The sequence below is a fragment of the Protopterus annectens genome, chromosome 4.part0, assembly GCF_019279795.1.
Source record: "Protopterus annectens isolate FY-2018-M chromosome 4.part0, PAN1.0, whole genome shotgun sequence".
Classification (NCBI taxonomy): Eukaryota; Metazoa; Chordata; order Ceratodontiformes; family Protopteridae; genus Protopterus; species Protopterus annectens.
The window spans coordinates 1,090,355,554-1,090,370,671 of NC_056733.1; the positions used below are offsets into that span (position 1 = coordinate 1,090,355,554).

The following is a 15,118-nucleotide window of genomic DNA, read 5'->3' on the forward strand; positions in this document are numbered from 1 at the left end:
CTGTTACTGCTGCAGGTGTAAAATGTCTCAGTACTTCTTTTCCAGGCTGTAGAAGAGCCAGTGCATAATATGGTTTAGATGTGGCACACAGCAGATAAACCAGAAGCAATCTGGGAGAATCCCTAATTACTGGGGCAATGTCCAGAAAAGTTGTAGTCCTACAGAGACTTTAGCCATCTTTGAGTAGTAGTCACAACCAGAAACTTTGAAGACCTGCTCATCTGTCTGAGGCCATTTGTCCCACTATCTACCTGCATGAGCAGATGGATCACAATACTTATGTTCAGAAAACATGTCATCTCCTTGCACCCACAACCAAGCCCACAATGATTATCCTTGTCCAATGTCCCACCTCATCAGAAACAAAATCCTAGAAGGGAGGCCCTCAGCTTCCTTCAGAAAAGAACCATCCAGGAGAATGTACCCAACAGAAAAAAACTGAATTTTACTGTAGATGCTTTGTGGTGCTGAAAAAGGCCAGCAGTTACAAATCAGTCCTAGATTTAAGTAGAATAAAGAGCTTTAGCCCCAAAGAAACTGGTCACATGGTCACAGTACAGTCATTTATTTTCTGCTTATCTGAAGGAGACTTGATATTCTCCTTAAGCCTCCAGGATGCTTACCTCCAAGTCAGAATTGTCAAGGAGTCTGGAATGTTTCTTTGTTTCTTCCGAATAGGAGATAGTTTTTACCAGTACTGGATCCCTTCCATTTCCCCATCATAACCCCCAGTTCAACAAATGCATGACCATTGTGGCAGTCTATCAGATGCTGCAATAAGTCAAGGTCCTAACTTACACAAATGATTCATAACTACACTTTCAGTTCAGGCTCCAGTTACCACATAAAATTATTCTCTAATATTGTTATTCCACACTCTTGACATTATTATCAATATCATAAAGTCGCAGCTGACTTCTGCACAGATAAATTATTAATTAATTGCAGTTTGGATTCAGTAGCTTGCAGAGAATATCTTCCAATAAGCAAGTATATTCTATGAAAGCCAAAGCTTTTGTAATCCTAGATTCTTAAAATGTTCCTGCAGATCTCTACCTCAAGTTGCTGGGTTTCAAGGCAACATCAATTCCTATGATACCCCATGCCAGGTTACACAAGCAGGTATTGCACTGGACCTTAACGTTCCAGTGATCTCAGATTTATGAGACAATGTCCCAATTTATTCAGACAAAAAAACATTTGGAAAGCACATATCCAATAGTGGATGTACCTTCCTAACTTATTCAGAGGGAATCTCTGTGTAGTATCCCTCAATACTCCAGCAGCAGTTATCATGGATATATTCTTGAGTTATCAGTGAATGCATGGGTGATAATATGACGTTGTCGGACTCTTAAAAGTTCGAACATCATATGATCGAACTTTTAAAAGTTTGAACGTTTCAAAGGAGATCTCCGTACAGTGCGGAATGGGAAGATTTCCCTTTTCTAAACTGTAGTGCGATCTTGGAGTTGGTATATTTAAAGAGTGGCAGTGTGGGGGTGCAGGGGGGCTTGCCCCCCTGCTTAAACCATTCAGGTAGGTTTTTCCTTTGGTTTAATTTTTTTTATTACATTTTCAAACTTTTAAAAATTCGATCATATGGTGTCGACCATATGACGTTAGAACTTTTAAATGTTTGATAATGTAATATAGACGCGATGATACTACTCATCACGACTGGACAGGTCCCAACTCACTGATTGGTGTTTGTCATGGGAAATCATTGTCAGTATTGCTTCTATTACTCTATTACTGCACTGGCAATGACCTTTTTTTTCCCCCTTTCCTTTTCTCTGTGATTGTGGCTATAAAGTTAGTATTTGAAAGTAAGGGCTGTGAGAATACAGGGGGCTTTTCCCCTTTAAGAACAGTATTTTGTTCTGTCCAATTGAAGTTGCAACTGATTGTGCAGCAGCTTTATATGGATTTTACTTGACTATTCATACTGGAACTATTAGACCTAGGGTGATGGGGCATTTTAGTGGGTAGACAATTCAAGGTGTCTGGATATCTTCTGAGTCGAAACTGCATATCAACAACCTTGAGATGAGGGCAGTCCTTCTGACCCTGAAAGCCTTCCAGGACTTTTTAACCCAAGGTGTGATTTACACCCATTCCAACAAAACAGCAGTAGTTTGGTACATCAGCCAACAAGTAGGAACACCATTTTATACCTTATATTAACAAGACATGAGAATATGGGAATGGGTCATGCTATCATTCCAGTTTCTGTTAGTCAACCACATTGTTTTGGATGACAAATCTTTGGTGAACATGCTTAGGTGTTGTCCACTGATACCCCAAATGTGGTCCTTCAGCACCTCTATAGATCAGAAAAGTCTTATTTATTTAGTTAACATTTGTTTACCAGGAAAGTCCGACTTAAAACAAAGTCAATTTTCAGTGGAGACCTGGGGAGAAATGCTCCAGACGCATGGCTTTGTAATATGGGAGGAAACTGGAGCACCTGGAGGAAACCCACACAAATGTAGGGAGGACATGCAAACTCTGCACAGAAGACACCCTAGCCAAGAATTAAACTGCAGAACCTCTTCCTGTGAGGCGACAGTGCTACCTCTGCACCATTGCACCATCCTATATTTTTTGTGACCTATCCCTTTCCCCATCTAGCACCACATTTATCAGGTACTTCTCCCACCATCCCTCTGTTAAGGACACACCAGGGATGCTCTGTTTCAGAAATAGCTTGATATACTTATCTACACTTTTCCCCATTTCTTTGGATGATGAAGTCCATTCCAAAAGCCAAACAGCCCAAATCCAAAGTCATGGCCATAGTGCTTCATTACCTTCACAATCATTGTTTTTCCCCTCCTTTTGGCTCACTTTCTGAAGAAGCCCCTTCTGCTGCATCCATACAGTGCGTTGCTGACTCATCTATTAGGCATGTCCCACCCAAACACTTCCCTGGATTAACTGCACAACTTCTCCAATTCCAGCTTTGTCTAACAAACCCTCCTTTTCTTGTAGGGTTGTGCAAATTATTTCTTCCAGAAAGAAACATGATTCTTGCAAGACATACAAGGACAAAATGGGATTATTTTTTTCTACTTGGGGTATAACCAAGGAAAGTGACCATTTCCCACTATCTGTTCCATCCCTACTTCACTGACTTGTCCAGATTATTTATTCTTACCTCTGTTACTCTTTTGTCAAAACACACTTAGCTGCCATGCCTAATTTTTATCAAGGCTTCATTTTTTTCATCCTTAGCATTGTTAAAGGTTTGCTAAGTCTTTTTCACAGGATGTTTCATCTCCAGTAGATCTGGTACCATGCTGGGATTTCTGTTTTTGTGTTTGTTGGTAATCACTTTTTCCAGAATTTCTGAGCTGCATATATGCTGTTTTACAGGAACAGGGTCACCTTCAGCCCTATCCCTTTCTTTATGCTAAAAGTAAATCAGTTTGTTTATCTGTATTTTCCCATGATCCTCCAGTCAAGAAGAGTATCTTCTCTTCTGCATGTATGTGCTCTATTAGTTAAGATTTTCTAGTGAGAAGGTGAAGACTGTCTGTAAAGGTAGACTACTTTTTATTAGTTTCTTCCATAATTTTAACAGAATATGTCTGAAGTCACTTTAACAAGCAGCTTTCAGACTGCATCCAGTTTTGTTATAGAACCACAATTAACCTCTTCCTTCTGTTCAAAAGGATCATTATATTAGAAGCATTTGTTACATTTACAGCTTTTTTTTCCAGAACTGCATCTCTTTGTGATATTTGTGAAGCTTTTGCAAGGTCAAATAAGATGGTTATAATATACAGGCCTAGCTTTTTCTTTGAGACCATGATTTGAATAGTAGGTTTACATAAGGAGGAAAGCCATCCAGGAGTATTAGTTTGGGATTTTCTCCTGCTATTTACAAATGAAGGATCTCTTCTTACCATATGCAGAATATATACTTAGTAGAAAGATATCCCTAGAACTTAGGCATTCTGTGCAACATATCCTCCCACCTCTGACTTAGTAGTCCTGAAACCTGAGTTGCTCACATGTTGGTGATTCCTGCAGCTCACCTAAGATCTGGAAAGTCTAAGCATCTCTTTTCATTATCAGAAAGAGGGGTCTTTGTCTGACAGCCTAGGAGTATTTTACCTGTTAAGTGATCTTAATTTCTGCCAACCTTACTCTTATCGGCTATGGAGGCTAGAACTTCTCTTCCAGCTTTGTCATTATAGTAAGAACACAACTTATGTTTATTCTTCACTACCCTGGCTACTATTTTCTGGATTTATAATGTTCTTAATGTTATCCTACCAAATGGCTCTGATAGGTGCATGGAAGGTTAACTTTTTTGCTAGTATTAACTGTCACCATACATCCACTACACACTGTTTATCTTCATTCAATTAATTTACAATTTGGATGAAATAACTACTACCTACATCTCCTTCCATTGTTTTTTTTTTTACTTTGTATGTATCAGGCACATTGTTTTATGTTTTCTTTTAAAAAAATCACACCACCTTAATTATTCCTCTGTTTCCACATCACCTGCTGTTCTTGTTGTATCTTACATTATGTGATCACATGCTTTTGGTAGATAAATATGAGAAACACATCATATTTGACCTTTCATTTTTTTTTTTTTTGCACTGTCATGTAAGAAGATATTAAAGAGAAGTAATCCTGCTAGTAAATATTTGTTAGTTATTAAGAAATGGCATTGTTATGCTAGAGCTGACCACCTGGTACTGGAGTCCCAAAGGAGAGCAGCAGGGCATATTATTTATGTACAGAGTGGATGGAATAATGCAGCTGTTATTCTCTCTACAGAAAGGGTCTATCTGTTTAGTGGACAACAAACTGGAGCAGACAACTCTAGTGTCATTAAATAGTTCTATTAAATCAGGTACACTTTTCTCTGTAGGACATAATGAGTTGTAAATCCTCAGTGAGAGTAGCTTACCATAGGTGACAACTAACACCATGTACATTGTGTATAGTATAATACGGTTCAGGCACAACAGCCCTGCTTAACATTTTCTGGGGTTTTTTTTCACATTCTGAACAATATTTTATATGCAAAAATGTTCTACTGGTGTGAGAAATGGGGCATATGGCTGTTCTAAAAGTTAAGGATTGTACTTCATTATGCACTTTAAGATCATAGGAATTATAAGACAAGTGAGCCATGAGACCATTTGCCCCTTGATGATACCCACTCATAATTTACCTCACACTTCTAGAAGGGCAAACCAGGTCATCCAATCATCAAGTTTAGCACTGAAGGATACTAGGGCGCCACTCTGCTTAAGGGCAGATTATTACAAAGAAGAGTAAATGTGAAGTAATAAATCCAGCCCTCTCATGTTTTGCTTATATAGTGGTGATGATTCAAATTCTTAGTTCTAAGGTTTGTGGCACTGTTTATCTTTCAGAGATGTGTGTGTGTAAGAGATCAAAGGGATTGTATCCTCAATGGTCAGATCCGACCATAAGCTAATCACCCTAGATATCCACATCCCGCCCCCACCCCCCATTAAGGAAACCACGGTAAAAAATTTCTCCAAAGCCAATTTCATACTTCTTAAGGCAGAAGTGGTGATCTTCATGATACCCATGCAAATGGACAATACAGTTAAGACTGCTGAATCCTACACAGATGCACTCTATAAGCACTTACTCGAGTGCATGGATCGTGCTATCCCAGACAGAACCAAGATGCTATCCTCCAAAAAAAGGAAGACAATCTGGTGGTCCCCTGCCATAAACAAACTCTACAACAGAAGGAAGAAACTGTTGCAAAAGAGAGTAAAATCCCGTGAGTGGAGGAGTTCCATGGTCAACCTCAGTAAGAAGCTGATATCCCTTATAAGATCCTCCAAAGCTAGCTACAAAAAGAAAATAGCCACTGATTCTAGGGACAACCACAAAGCATTCTATAGCTATGTCAAGAATCTCAATGGCAACACCCAGATCTGCTCTGAGTTACAGCACGAAAATTACAGAACCAATTGATATTGCCAACATCCTGGCAGATAGGTTCAGTGCTAACTTTACCGTCCTCTCACCCCCTAAAGAGCCCATATCTATACAGGAAGAATGCAGAGTCCCTGTAATCACAACTATGCAGATAAAAGCTGAACTCTCTAAAGACAAAAACACAGCATCCATGGGACCAGACAACATCCCTGGCTGCATTTTACATGAACTTCAGAAGGAACTGGCTCCACACCTAAGCACCATGTTCAATCATAGTTTCACATCAGGCTTTGTGCCCTCTGAATGGCACACAGCAACAGTTATCCAACTCCACAAAGCGGGAGCCACCACTGATCCTAGGAACTATCGCCCTATTAGCCTGATGAGCCTGGTCTGTAAGGCCATGGAATGCATCATCATGGATCTCATAAACAAAGACATTGGTAACCTCCAAACTCTGGACCCCACCCAGTTCGGGTTTGTGAAAGGCAGATCATGCCTCCTGAACCTGATCGACTTCCTTGAGGCAGTCACCAAAGCCATAGACGAGGGTAAGGTGGTTCACACAGCCTATCTTGACCTCGCCAAGGCTTTCGACACCAACACCCAGTCTGGAATTATAGCTAAGCTCACTAAACTAGGTATAAATCCCTACGTCACAAGATAGGTTGCCAGCTGGCTTACTGACAAACCCACACTATAAAAGTTGCAGACTCCAAATCTGACTTCAAACCAATCACAAGTGGAGTACCACAGGGTTCAGTCCTGGGACCTCTCCTGTTTGGTATCTACTTCTCTGAAGTACAGGCTAAAACAGAAGGCCTTTGGCTAACAAAGTTCGCAGATGACTGCAAACTAGGAGCCATAGTTGAGTCCCCAAATAATGTGGACATCCTACAGAAGGGCCTCACTGAGACAGATGCCTGGATTCAAAGCCATGGCCTCAAGCTCAATGCCAAAAAGTGAATTGTCATCCCCTTTGGTAAAAACTCTGTACCGATGAACTACCACATAGGCGGCAGTCTACTTAACTCCGAATGTGTGATGAGATCTTGGGACCCAGGTGGACAGTAGTCTCTCCTTTGATAATCACATCACCACAGTAGTCAGGAAATCCTTCTATATGGCACACCTCATCACAAAAGGGTTCTCATCCAGCAAAAAAGAGGTCGTTGTTCCCCTCTACTCAACACTCATTGGACCCATTATAGAGTACAACACCCCTTTTGGAATGTACCTCACAAGACATCTGCAACAGCTGGAAAGGCCACAGAAGTACCTCACAAAGAGGATTACTGGGCTCAAACAGATGCCCTACACTGACTGTCTCAAAAAACTCCAGCTTTATTCTGTAGCATATCACCTACTCCAAGGTGATCTCTGCCTAACATATAAAGCTATGTCAAACCCAGAGCTGTTGGACATGCTACACCTAAAGAAATCCCAATCCCTCTGTGCTACACACTCTAGGGGCCTAAACCTTGTCACCACAATAAACAGGACATGCTGGAGGGTTAGTGTCCTGTCCCAGAGATTTCCCATACTCTGAAATAGGCTACCCATCTATGCCAAGCAAAGTTCCTCATTAGCACTCTTCAAGAAAAATCTTGATGAGCGGATGGGAAATAGGAAATACACCCTGGGGATCACTTCTGTGGCTCTGCTCAGAAGGGACAAAGGAAAATAACTTTCTTGGGTGATGTAAGCCAGGGAACCTTGTTGGCTAGGCTTACTTAAGCCCTTGGGCAGATAGCCAAGTACCTACCTATGAATGGAATGGAGTTCAAGAATACACTTCCAAGTAAGAGTCTATAAGATACCAATTATAGAAATAGGACTTTGAACCTTTATTGGTAGCCAAGAAGTTTTTAGACCAGTTTTTTTTTTTTTTACTGAAGAACCCCTGGAGCCTTCCAGCTGTTCAGTGTGTCTGGACAGATATATATATATATATATATATATATATATATATATATATGGGGGAATTGTACTTTGTGTATTGTCTAATTAGTGCAGAGTATTGAGAGATGATAACTTCTTTAAATCTAGATGAGATACCCTTGAATAACAGTTGTGTTCAACAGAAATATTTTTTGACTATTGATGCTACATGGTGGTGAAAAAAGGGAGTTAAAACCAAGGTCTCTGACTATTGTATCAGTTTAGAGTAGGCTGCTAGTTATATTTTAAGTCTGAGATGAGAGTTTTTTGTCAAATGTGACAACACTATACTTTTTGTATTTTAATTTTAACCATTTTCAGTATCAAACTGATCTGTGAGGATTAGCTGTGTGGGACAATAACACCCAAAGTACAGTCATCAGCAAACTGTGTTATCCATAAGCCCGGGTTTATAGTCTAGGCAGAAAGGGTCCCAATATTAATCCCTGAGGAACACCACTAGTAACTTTCCTGCTTTCTTGGGAGGCAGCTACTACTTTAATTATGTGAGTTATATCTTTTATCCAGCCAGCTTGCTATTGCCTTACCACATACTATTCTACATATAGGTCTCTCAGCTTATTTGCAATGTCAATATAGTGATGGAGTCAAATGTATTGGCTAGATCTAGATGGTCTGTTTGATCTAGATTGCCACTGTATAATGACCTTCTCAAAGAAACTTTCTAAGTTAGGTAAAGATGGTCTCACTCTGCCAAAACTAAACAGCTGAGATTTAGGAGTATAAGATTTTGATATCCCAAACAGCAATATAACTTAGATTAGATTGTACTACATACTATATTATATATTATATTAATATATACAAAATACAATGCAGCATGCACTGCACTGATTGTGAATGATGTTTCCTACTCTGAGGCTGAAGATATACTGAACCTACTGGCTGATAAATTTAACTCTAACTTTATCCCTCTCTCCCCTCCACCTGTCCCTCAAGACATACCTGAAACTGGCTCACCTCCAGCTATCACACAAGGCCAAGTCCTAAAAGTGCTATCAAAAGCTAAAAATACTGCATTGATGGGTCCTGACAATATCCCTGGATGCATCTTAAATAGCTTTAGTCACACCCCTAACAACACATCCAGGTAAAGTTTCTGGACCCACTGAAGTGGTATTTTTGCCTTTTCAGAGCACAGTTATGATACCTACCTTTACAATCTTAAGAGATATGATAGATTCAGGGATTTTTAAATTTTTCATGATTATTTCCAGGATAAAGTTTGCAATGCCCCTTGTGACTGAGTGAGTAATACCATTTTGGAATAATTCAGGATAATGTTGGGTATTTTTTATTAATTTTCTGACATAATGAACAATTTGCAGTTGTCTTTAGCTTCAGTTGCTGGTTTGAGTTCATGCTTAGCTTTGCTCTTCCTGATGGTGTTTTTTAGTTCTTTTCCGATCCTCTTTATAGACATTTTAATGTGGGCAAATTTATATTTGTTATAGAACTTTAGATTTTTTAAATTTTATCACAGAGTTGATTTATATTGGTGGACCACCAGGCCAGTTTATTTTTTGAATTTCCTGATACCATTGGTTCTAACTTGGACTTTTACATCTAGGTACTTTTCCAAGTGGGAGCATAATCCCACTGCCTAAGTAGCAACAGCTGAGGCTGCATAGGGGCTGGTGATATTTCAAGTAAATGTTGAGAGCATATCATAGGGATGAGTGTGTTTAGTGTTTTGAAGTTCTTAAATGCAGATTTGTTCATCGGGTGTGTTTTGAGACTTTAAAGGAGAATATCACTACTTTATGGTGAGATGTAACCAGGTAGGTACTATAGCAGTCGTAACTACCATCCATACACAAAGTAATTTTCCTGCGCTAGTGTTTTTATTTATGTTGATTTATTGTGCTTTGCCTACAGTGCTGATGCGAATTAGAATCCGTTTTAAAATAACTGTGCCCGTCCACTTGATCCATAACCGATTTATAGGTCCCATGGTAGTTTACAATAAATGCCCGTTCTTCAGACAATTGGTCACGTAAACTTTAAAACAATAATTTGTTTTCATTTAGTTGTAAACATTTCATCCTCTTCATTTCAGCTGGAGATGATGGAACTTCTGTCTACACTTGATAAAAAGTATTGTTTGGATAGGGTTCGTTAGAATAGAACATACAAAAATGTCATTGCCTTTCCGCCTAGTGTAGAGCATACATTGAGTGACCCAGAGTTCTGGTACACAAATTTCCTATGAAAAAGTTCTCCGTTGTTTTATGTCAGCTGCATATTCACTGGAAAGCTGTGACTTGCTTGGTAGCCAACGCAATAATTATATAAACCGACGGCAACGAGCAAAGCATCCATTCTTATAGAAAGGGTTACCCGAAACTGTAAGAAATAAAACAATGACTAGAGAGAAAACGAGCACCCCAACGTGGCTATTAATATTTTGAACTGTAGGTGTCGCCCTCTGCTCTTAAATTGTGGAGTAGCTCCCAGCAAGCTGTGATGCAGCAAGGTGGGGTGCCATTGGGATTATAGCTTTTCCGTACACCTTCACGAACTACATAAAATCGCAAATTATTATAGTGAATTTGGGAAAGCATTTGCACAATTAAATGAATAGAGAGAAGATATTAAGAAGCATGTGTGCGAGAAAAAGTAATAACGGAATACATTTTGATATTGTATATCTTTCCATTTGGTTTTCATTTTGTATGGATATTAACCTTGGAGACATTCTTTTCTCGGTTCCAGAAGAATTGCAACCTGGCACTTTAGTAGGCAATATAGAAAATAATGTTGGATTGTTGGTAAAAAAATGTGTCCGGTCGTCATTTCCGTCTGGTTTCCGAAGATGGTAAGCAGAATTTATTTACAACTTCTGAGAATGGAAATAGTTTTGTTAAAGAAAGAATTGACAGGGAAGCAATATGTTTTGTTAAGGTGCAGTGCTATGTGAACATGAAGGTGATTATAAACAATCCTTTAGAAATGCATCACGTTAAAGTGGAGATACAGGATGTAAATGACAATGCACCTACATTTCCTTTTAAGGATTTGTATTTAAATATTATGGAGTTAGTCCCTCCGGGAACGAAATTCCCCTTGCATATTGCGCACGATCCAGATGTAGGATCCAACGGGTTGCATTCCTACCGCCTTAGTTCCTCCAGATATTTTTCTTTGGATATGCAGGATTCAAATGAAGACGTTAATGTTCCTCAGCTTGTCCTTGAAAACAATTTGGACAGAGAGCAGGAATCCGTTCATCATCTGTCTCTAACAGCTGTTGATGGTGGGCAGCCTGAGAGGTCTGGCTCTATTGACATCACCATTAATGTTGTAGATGCCAATGATAATTCTCCAAAATTTGATCAAGCCGTCTATAAAGCAAGTCTGATGGAAGATGCTCCAGTAGGAACTTTAATAATCCAGCTGAAAGCTACAGATTCAGATGAAGGTACAAACGGGGAAATAGAGTATTCTTTTAGTACTCATATCCCAGACAAAACGCATAGCTTGTTTGAGATAGGTCTGACATCTGGCGAAATTATATTAAAAGGTAGAGTGGATTTTGAAGAGATAAACATGTATGAATTTCACGTACAAGCAACAGACAAAGGAACATCTCCCTTGTTTGGTTATTGTAAGGTTTTAATAGACGTCGTAGATGTCAATGACAATAAACCGTCCATCCTGCTAACTTCTTTTACAAGAGATGTTAGCGAAAATTCTTCAAGGGGAACAGTGGTTGCTTTGATCAGTGTAATAGATAAAGATTCTGGAATAAATGCTCAGGTGAGCTGCAAAATCCATGATAATATTCCGTTTACGCTCACATCAGTTGAAAATCACTACATCCTAGAGATCTCTGGTACTATAGACCGAGAATTGTCGGACTCTTACAACATTTCATTAACTGCTACAGACTTTGGAGTCCCTCCTCTCTCTACTGATGCATTTATTTTAGTGCATATTTCTGATGTTAATGACAACCCACCTCAATTCACTGAGATGGCTTATAGGAGTGTCATTGCCGAAAATAACTCCCCTGGCGAGATTCTTTGTCAAGTCACAGCAATGGATCCAGATTTGAAAGAAAATGGCACAGTTGCTTATTCCTTTGTGGAGGAACAGATCGAAGGTATGTCTCTTTTCAACTATTTATCAATTGACTCAGAAAATGGTCGGGTGTATGCGAAGACTATGTTTGATTACGAGAAAATTAAGGCTTTTAAACTGCAAATTGTTGCAAAAGATCTTGGCAACCCGTCTTTAAGCAGCACTGCCGAGCTGATCGTAACAATAATAGATCAGAACGATAACAGCCCCACATTCCTATATCCTCCAGCATCAGTTGGGAATGTGCCCATAGAAATGATCCCACGGTCAGCAGAGGCTGGATTTTTGGTAACAAAGGTAATAACTGTGGATGAAGATTCTGGTCAGAATGCTTGGCTGTCCTACCAGTTACTACAGTCCACAGACGTTAGCCTTTTTGATATCGATAAGCAGACCGGTGAAATAAGGATCGTTCGGTCAATAAGTGCCAGAGATAACCGCAGACAAAAACTGGTTGTAGAAGTGAAGGACAATGGGGCGCCTAGACGTTCTGCAGCAGTAACTATTGGGATATTGCTTTATGACAGTTTTCCCCAAGTTCTTCCAGATTTTGAAGAGACAACCGAAAATAGCGAAGAAGTATCTAACAAGAATCTGGTTTTGATAGTTACTGTCGTAGCCATCTCCTGTGTATTTCTAGGGGGTTTAATCATATTTATCTCATTATCATGCTACCGAAGCATCAGTTCCGGTATATGTCCTTGTCCTTTTGCTTGTTGCATTGACAATTTTGATGGTTATAAATTAAAAATTCCAGGTCCACCAGGATGTACAGTACAAAATAACCTTGTGCAAATCTCTGAGACAGGAACACTTTTGCAAGGGTATCAGTACATGGCTTTCTTAGGCCAAGTGTCTCCTAGCAGAAAAGTACTCTTAAGAAATTCCCTATTAGAAGCAAGAGGAGAAAATGCTGCCAATACACCAGGGTGCTGCATTCCCGTTCCAGTTAGTGGGCACAGTGAAACAAACAGCGCAACTGAGGTATGTAAGAAAATGTACCAACAAGAATATTCAGTATGTCTTGTTATCGTCATCTTAAATTATTGCTTAAGTTACAAAATGTTGGTCTAAATAATAAAAGTAGTATTCCACAACCAGAGGGTTACAATTCAAAGTGCTGAAGCACTGGTCAAATATCATGAAAACAATCAAAATATGTGGTAACAGGACTCAGGAGATATAGTCTGGCCCACCATGATGATTAGGTGGCATTGTTTCTAATACTTGAACTATTTTATTTACTCCTATTTTGGTTAATTTGAGTCTTTTGTGTAGTTCTTTAACTCAGTACAGTCATTGCATTTATAATGTACAGATTACATGAGCTTATTCAAGTAAATGTAGAATGCAAGGAGATCATAAATATCACAGCAAAGTGAAATCCCATTAGACAACTCTGTTCTGTCCTAAATGAGTATCTTTTTTCCTGCTGGCTTTAACTACACTATTGTCACCATGTGGGCTTCTTGTAGAAAACTGCTAATCATGGGCCAATGGCAGACAATTTGGGTTGACTGGCAAGCAAGACAGTAAAACAGTGGTACACTGAAACAGCATTTAATAATACCTGATCTATGAAACTCTCAGTAAAATGATCAGAACATTGAGTGGTTTACATTCACTGAGCTGTACCTTGCACCAGAAGGAAGTTGGATGTTATTTCTGTCTGCAATGAAATAGCCATCATGAGGTACTCAACAAAACTAAGCAATGAATTTATGCTCTTAGCTTTAGACAAAATGAATAATTTTATCACATGGTTACAGGTCAGATGTATCCAAAATACAAAAAAGTATGTTCTTTTTCTTCTCATTATTATTAATTTAACAGGGACAGTATCATTTTATATGAATGGAAAAGTTAAAAGGGAGAAAGTGGATGGTGACAATCAAAACAGTGTGTTACAGCTTGAAATATGGATGGGTTTGATATACAAGATGTTATCAGGCATAGCTGGAGTATAAAGAATGGGACTAAAGTGTCTACAACTGTGACTGATCAGTCAACATTATGCAAACTGGAATACAAATGTAAAGGGTTGTTAGCTGGTAAAAGAACTAATGACAAGGATGCTACTAATTTTAGGCACATACACTGGCATGTTGCCTCTTCTTGTATAACAAAGTAAATTAGTTTAAGCAATCTGAGTCAGGAAATTATGTTTTCATATTATGTGTATATAGGTATGTGTGTTCTGCTGTGTTGTATGTTTAGCTAAAAGGATGAGACGGTATGTGCTACAGAATTATTTCATGTTGATGCTTTCTTTTATAGAAAAAAGTGCAAAATTTATCAGATATTTCATTTTAGCAAGTCATACTTTATGACCAGAATGCTATAAACCCTTAGATATACAGCATGTTGCATTATTGAAAAGGCATGATAAGCAAATAGAAAAAAAAAACAGAAAAGAAAGGGAGGCAGACTTTAAATACAGTGTCTACAACCTCAATACAAAATGAAATGGCCCAGTTTGAAGGAAAACTCCAGCTAAGAACGCAAAAAAGTTTTTTTTTTACATTGTGTATTTGTTTTCTAAGCTATTTTAATGCCTCAAAATAACTCCATGTGCTTCTTTTATAATTTTAATGCATTTTCCACAAAAGGGAGGATGATGTGTCCTGCCTTGGTAATGTGATTTTATTTTCTTGCTTTCATTTCTTCTTCCCAGAATACATTTCAAGTCTTCTTTATATGAGTCATGCTAGACATAAGGAAGGGGTGGTGTTTTCTCATGTCATTAAGATAGAATGGCAGGACTGTGAAGCACTGTCATCTAACATATCTTCTGTAACAGAGCTACTTCTATGTTTCCCTGACTGAGCCTCATTTATGTGTCTGTCAGAGCTTGTTCTATAGTATAATTAGATGTTACCTACTTCTGGTAAAAGAAAGTAGGTAAATAGCGGGCATTTGTAAGGGGATTAATCTGTAGTTCTAAAAGAACTGACAGACCTTCCCCCACACTCTCATGCTGAGGTATGAAAACTCACTGGAGTAAAATCTCCTTGCTGTATATCTACAAGTGACAAGTACTCTAAAGGGATGGGAGGATAGCAAAAATGGTTAATGGTTAAGGTGTTTACCTATGAAGTAAGTTTGTTTGCTATTTCCCAGT

The 15,118-nt window shown here is 38.8% G+C and overlaps 1 protein-coding gene across 1 annotated transcript; it reads left to right on the plus strand.

Moving 5' to 3' along the window:
- Nucleotides 1-10,692: 10,692 nt before the first annotated feature.
- LOC122800408 (protocadherin alpha-C2-like) lies at nt 10,693-13,071 on the plus strand (the record flags this gene model as incomplete). Its single annotated transcript, XM_044069857.1, has 1 exon — nt 10,693-13,071. A coding segment is annotated over one exon (2,379 nt), but the record flags the coding sequence as incomplete, so codon positions are not given.
- Nucleotides 13,072-15,118: the final 2,047 nt, after the last annotated feature.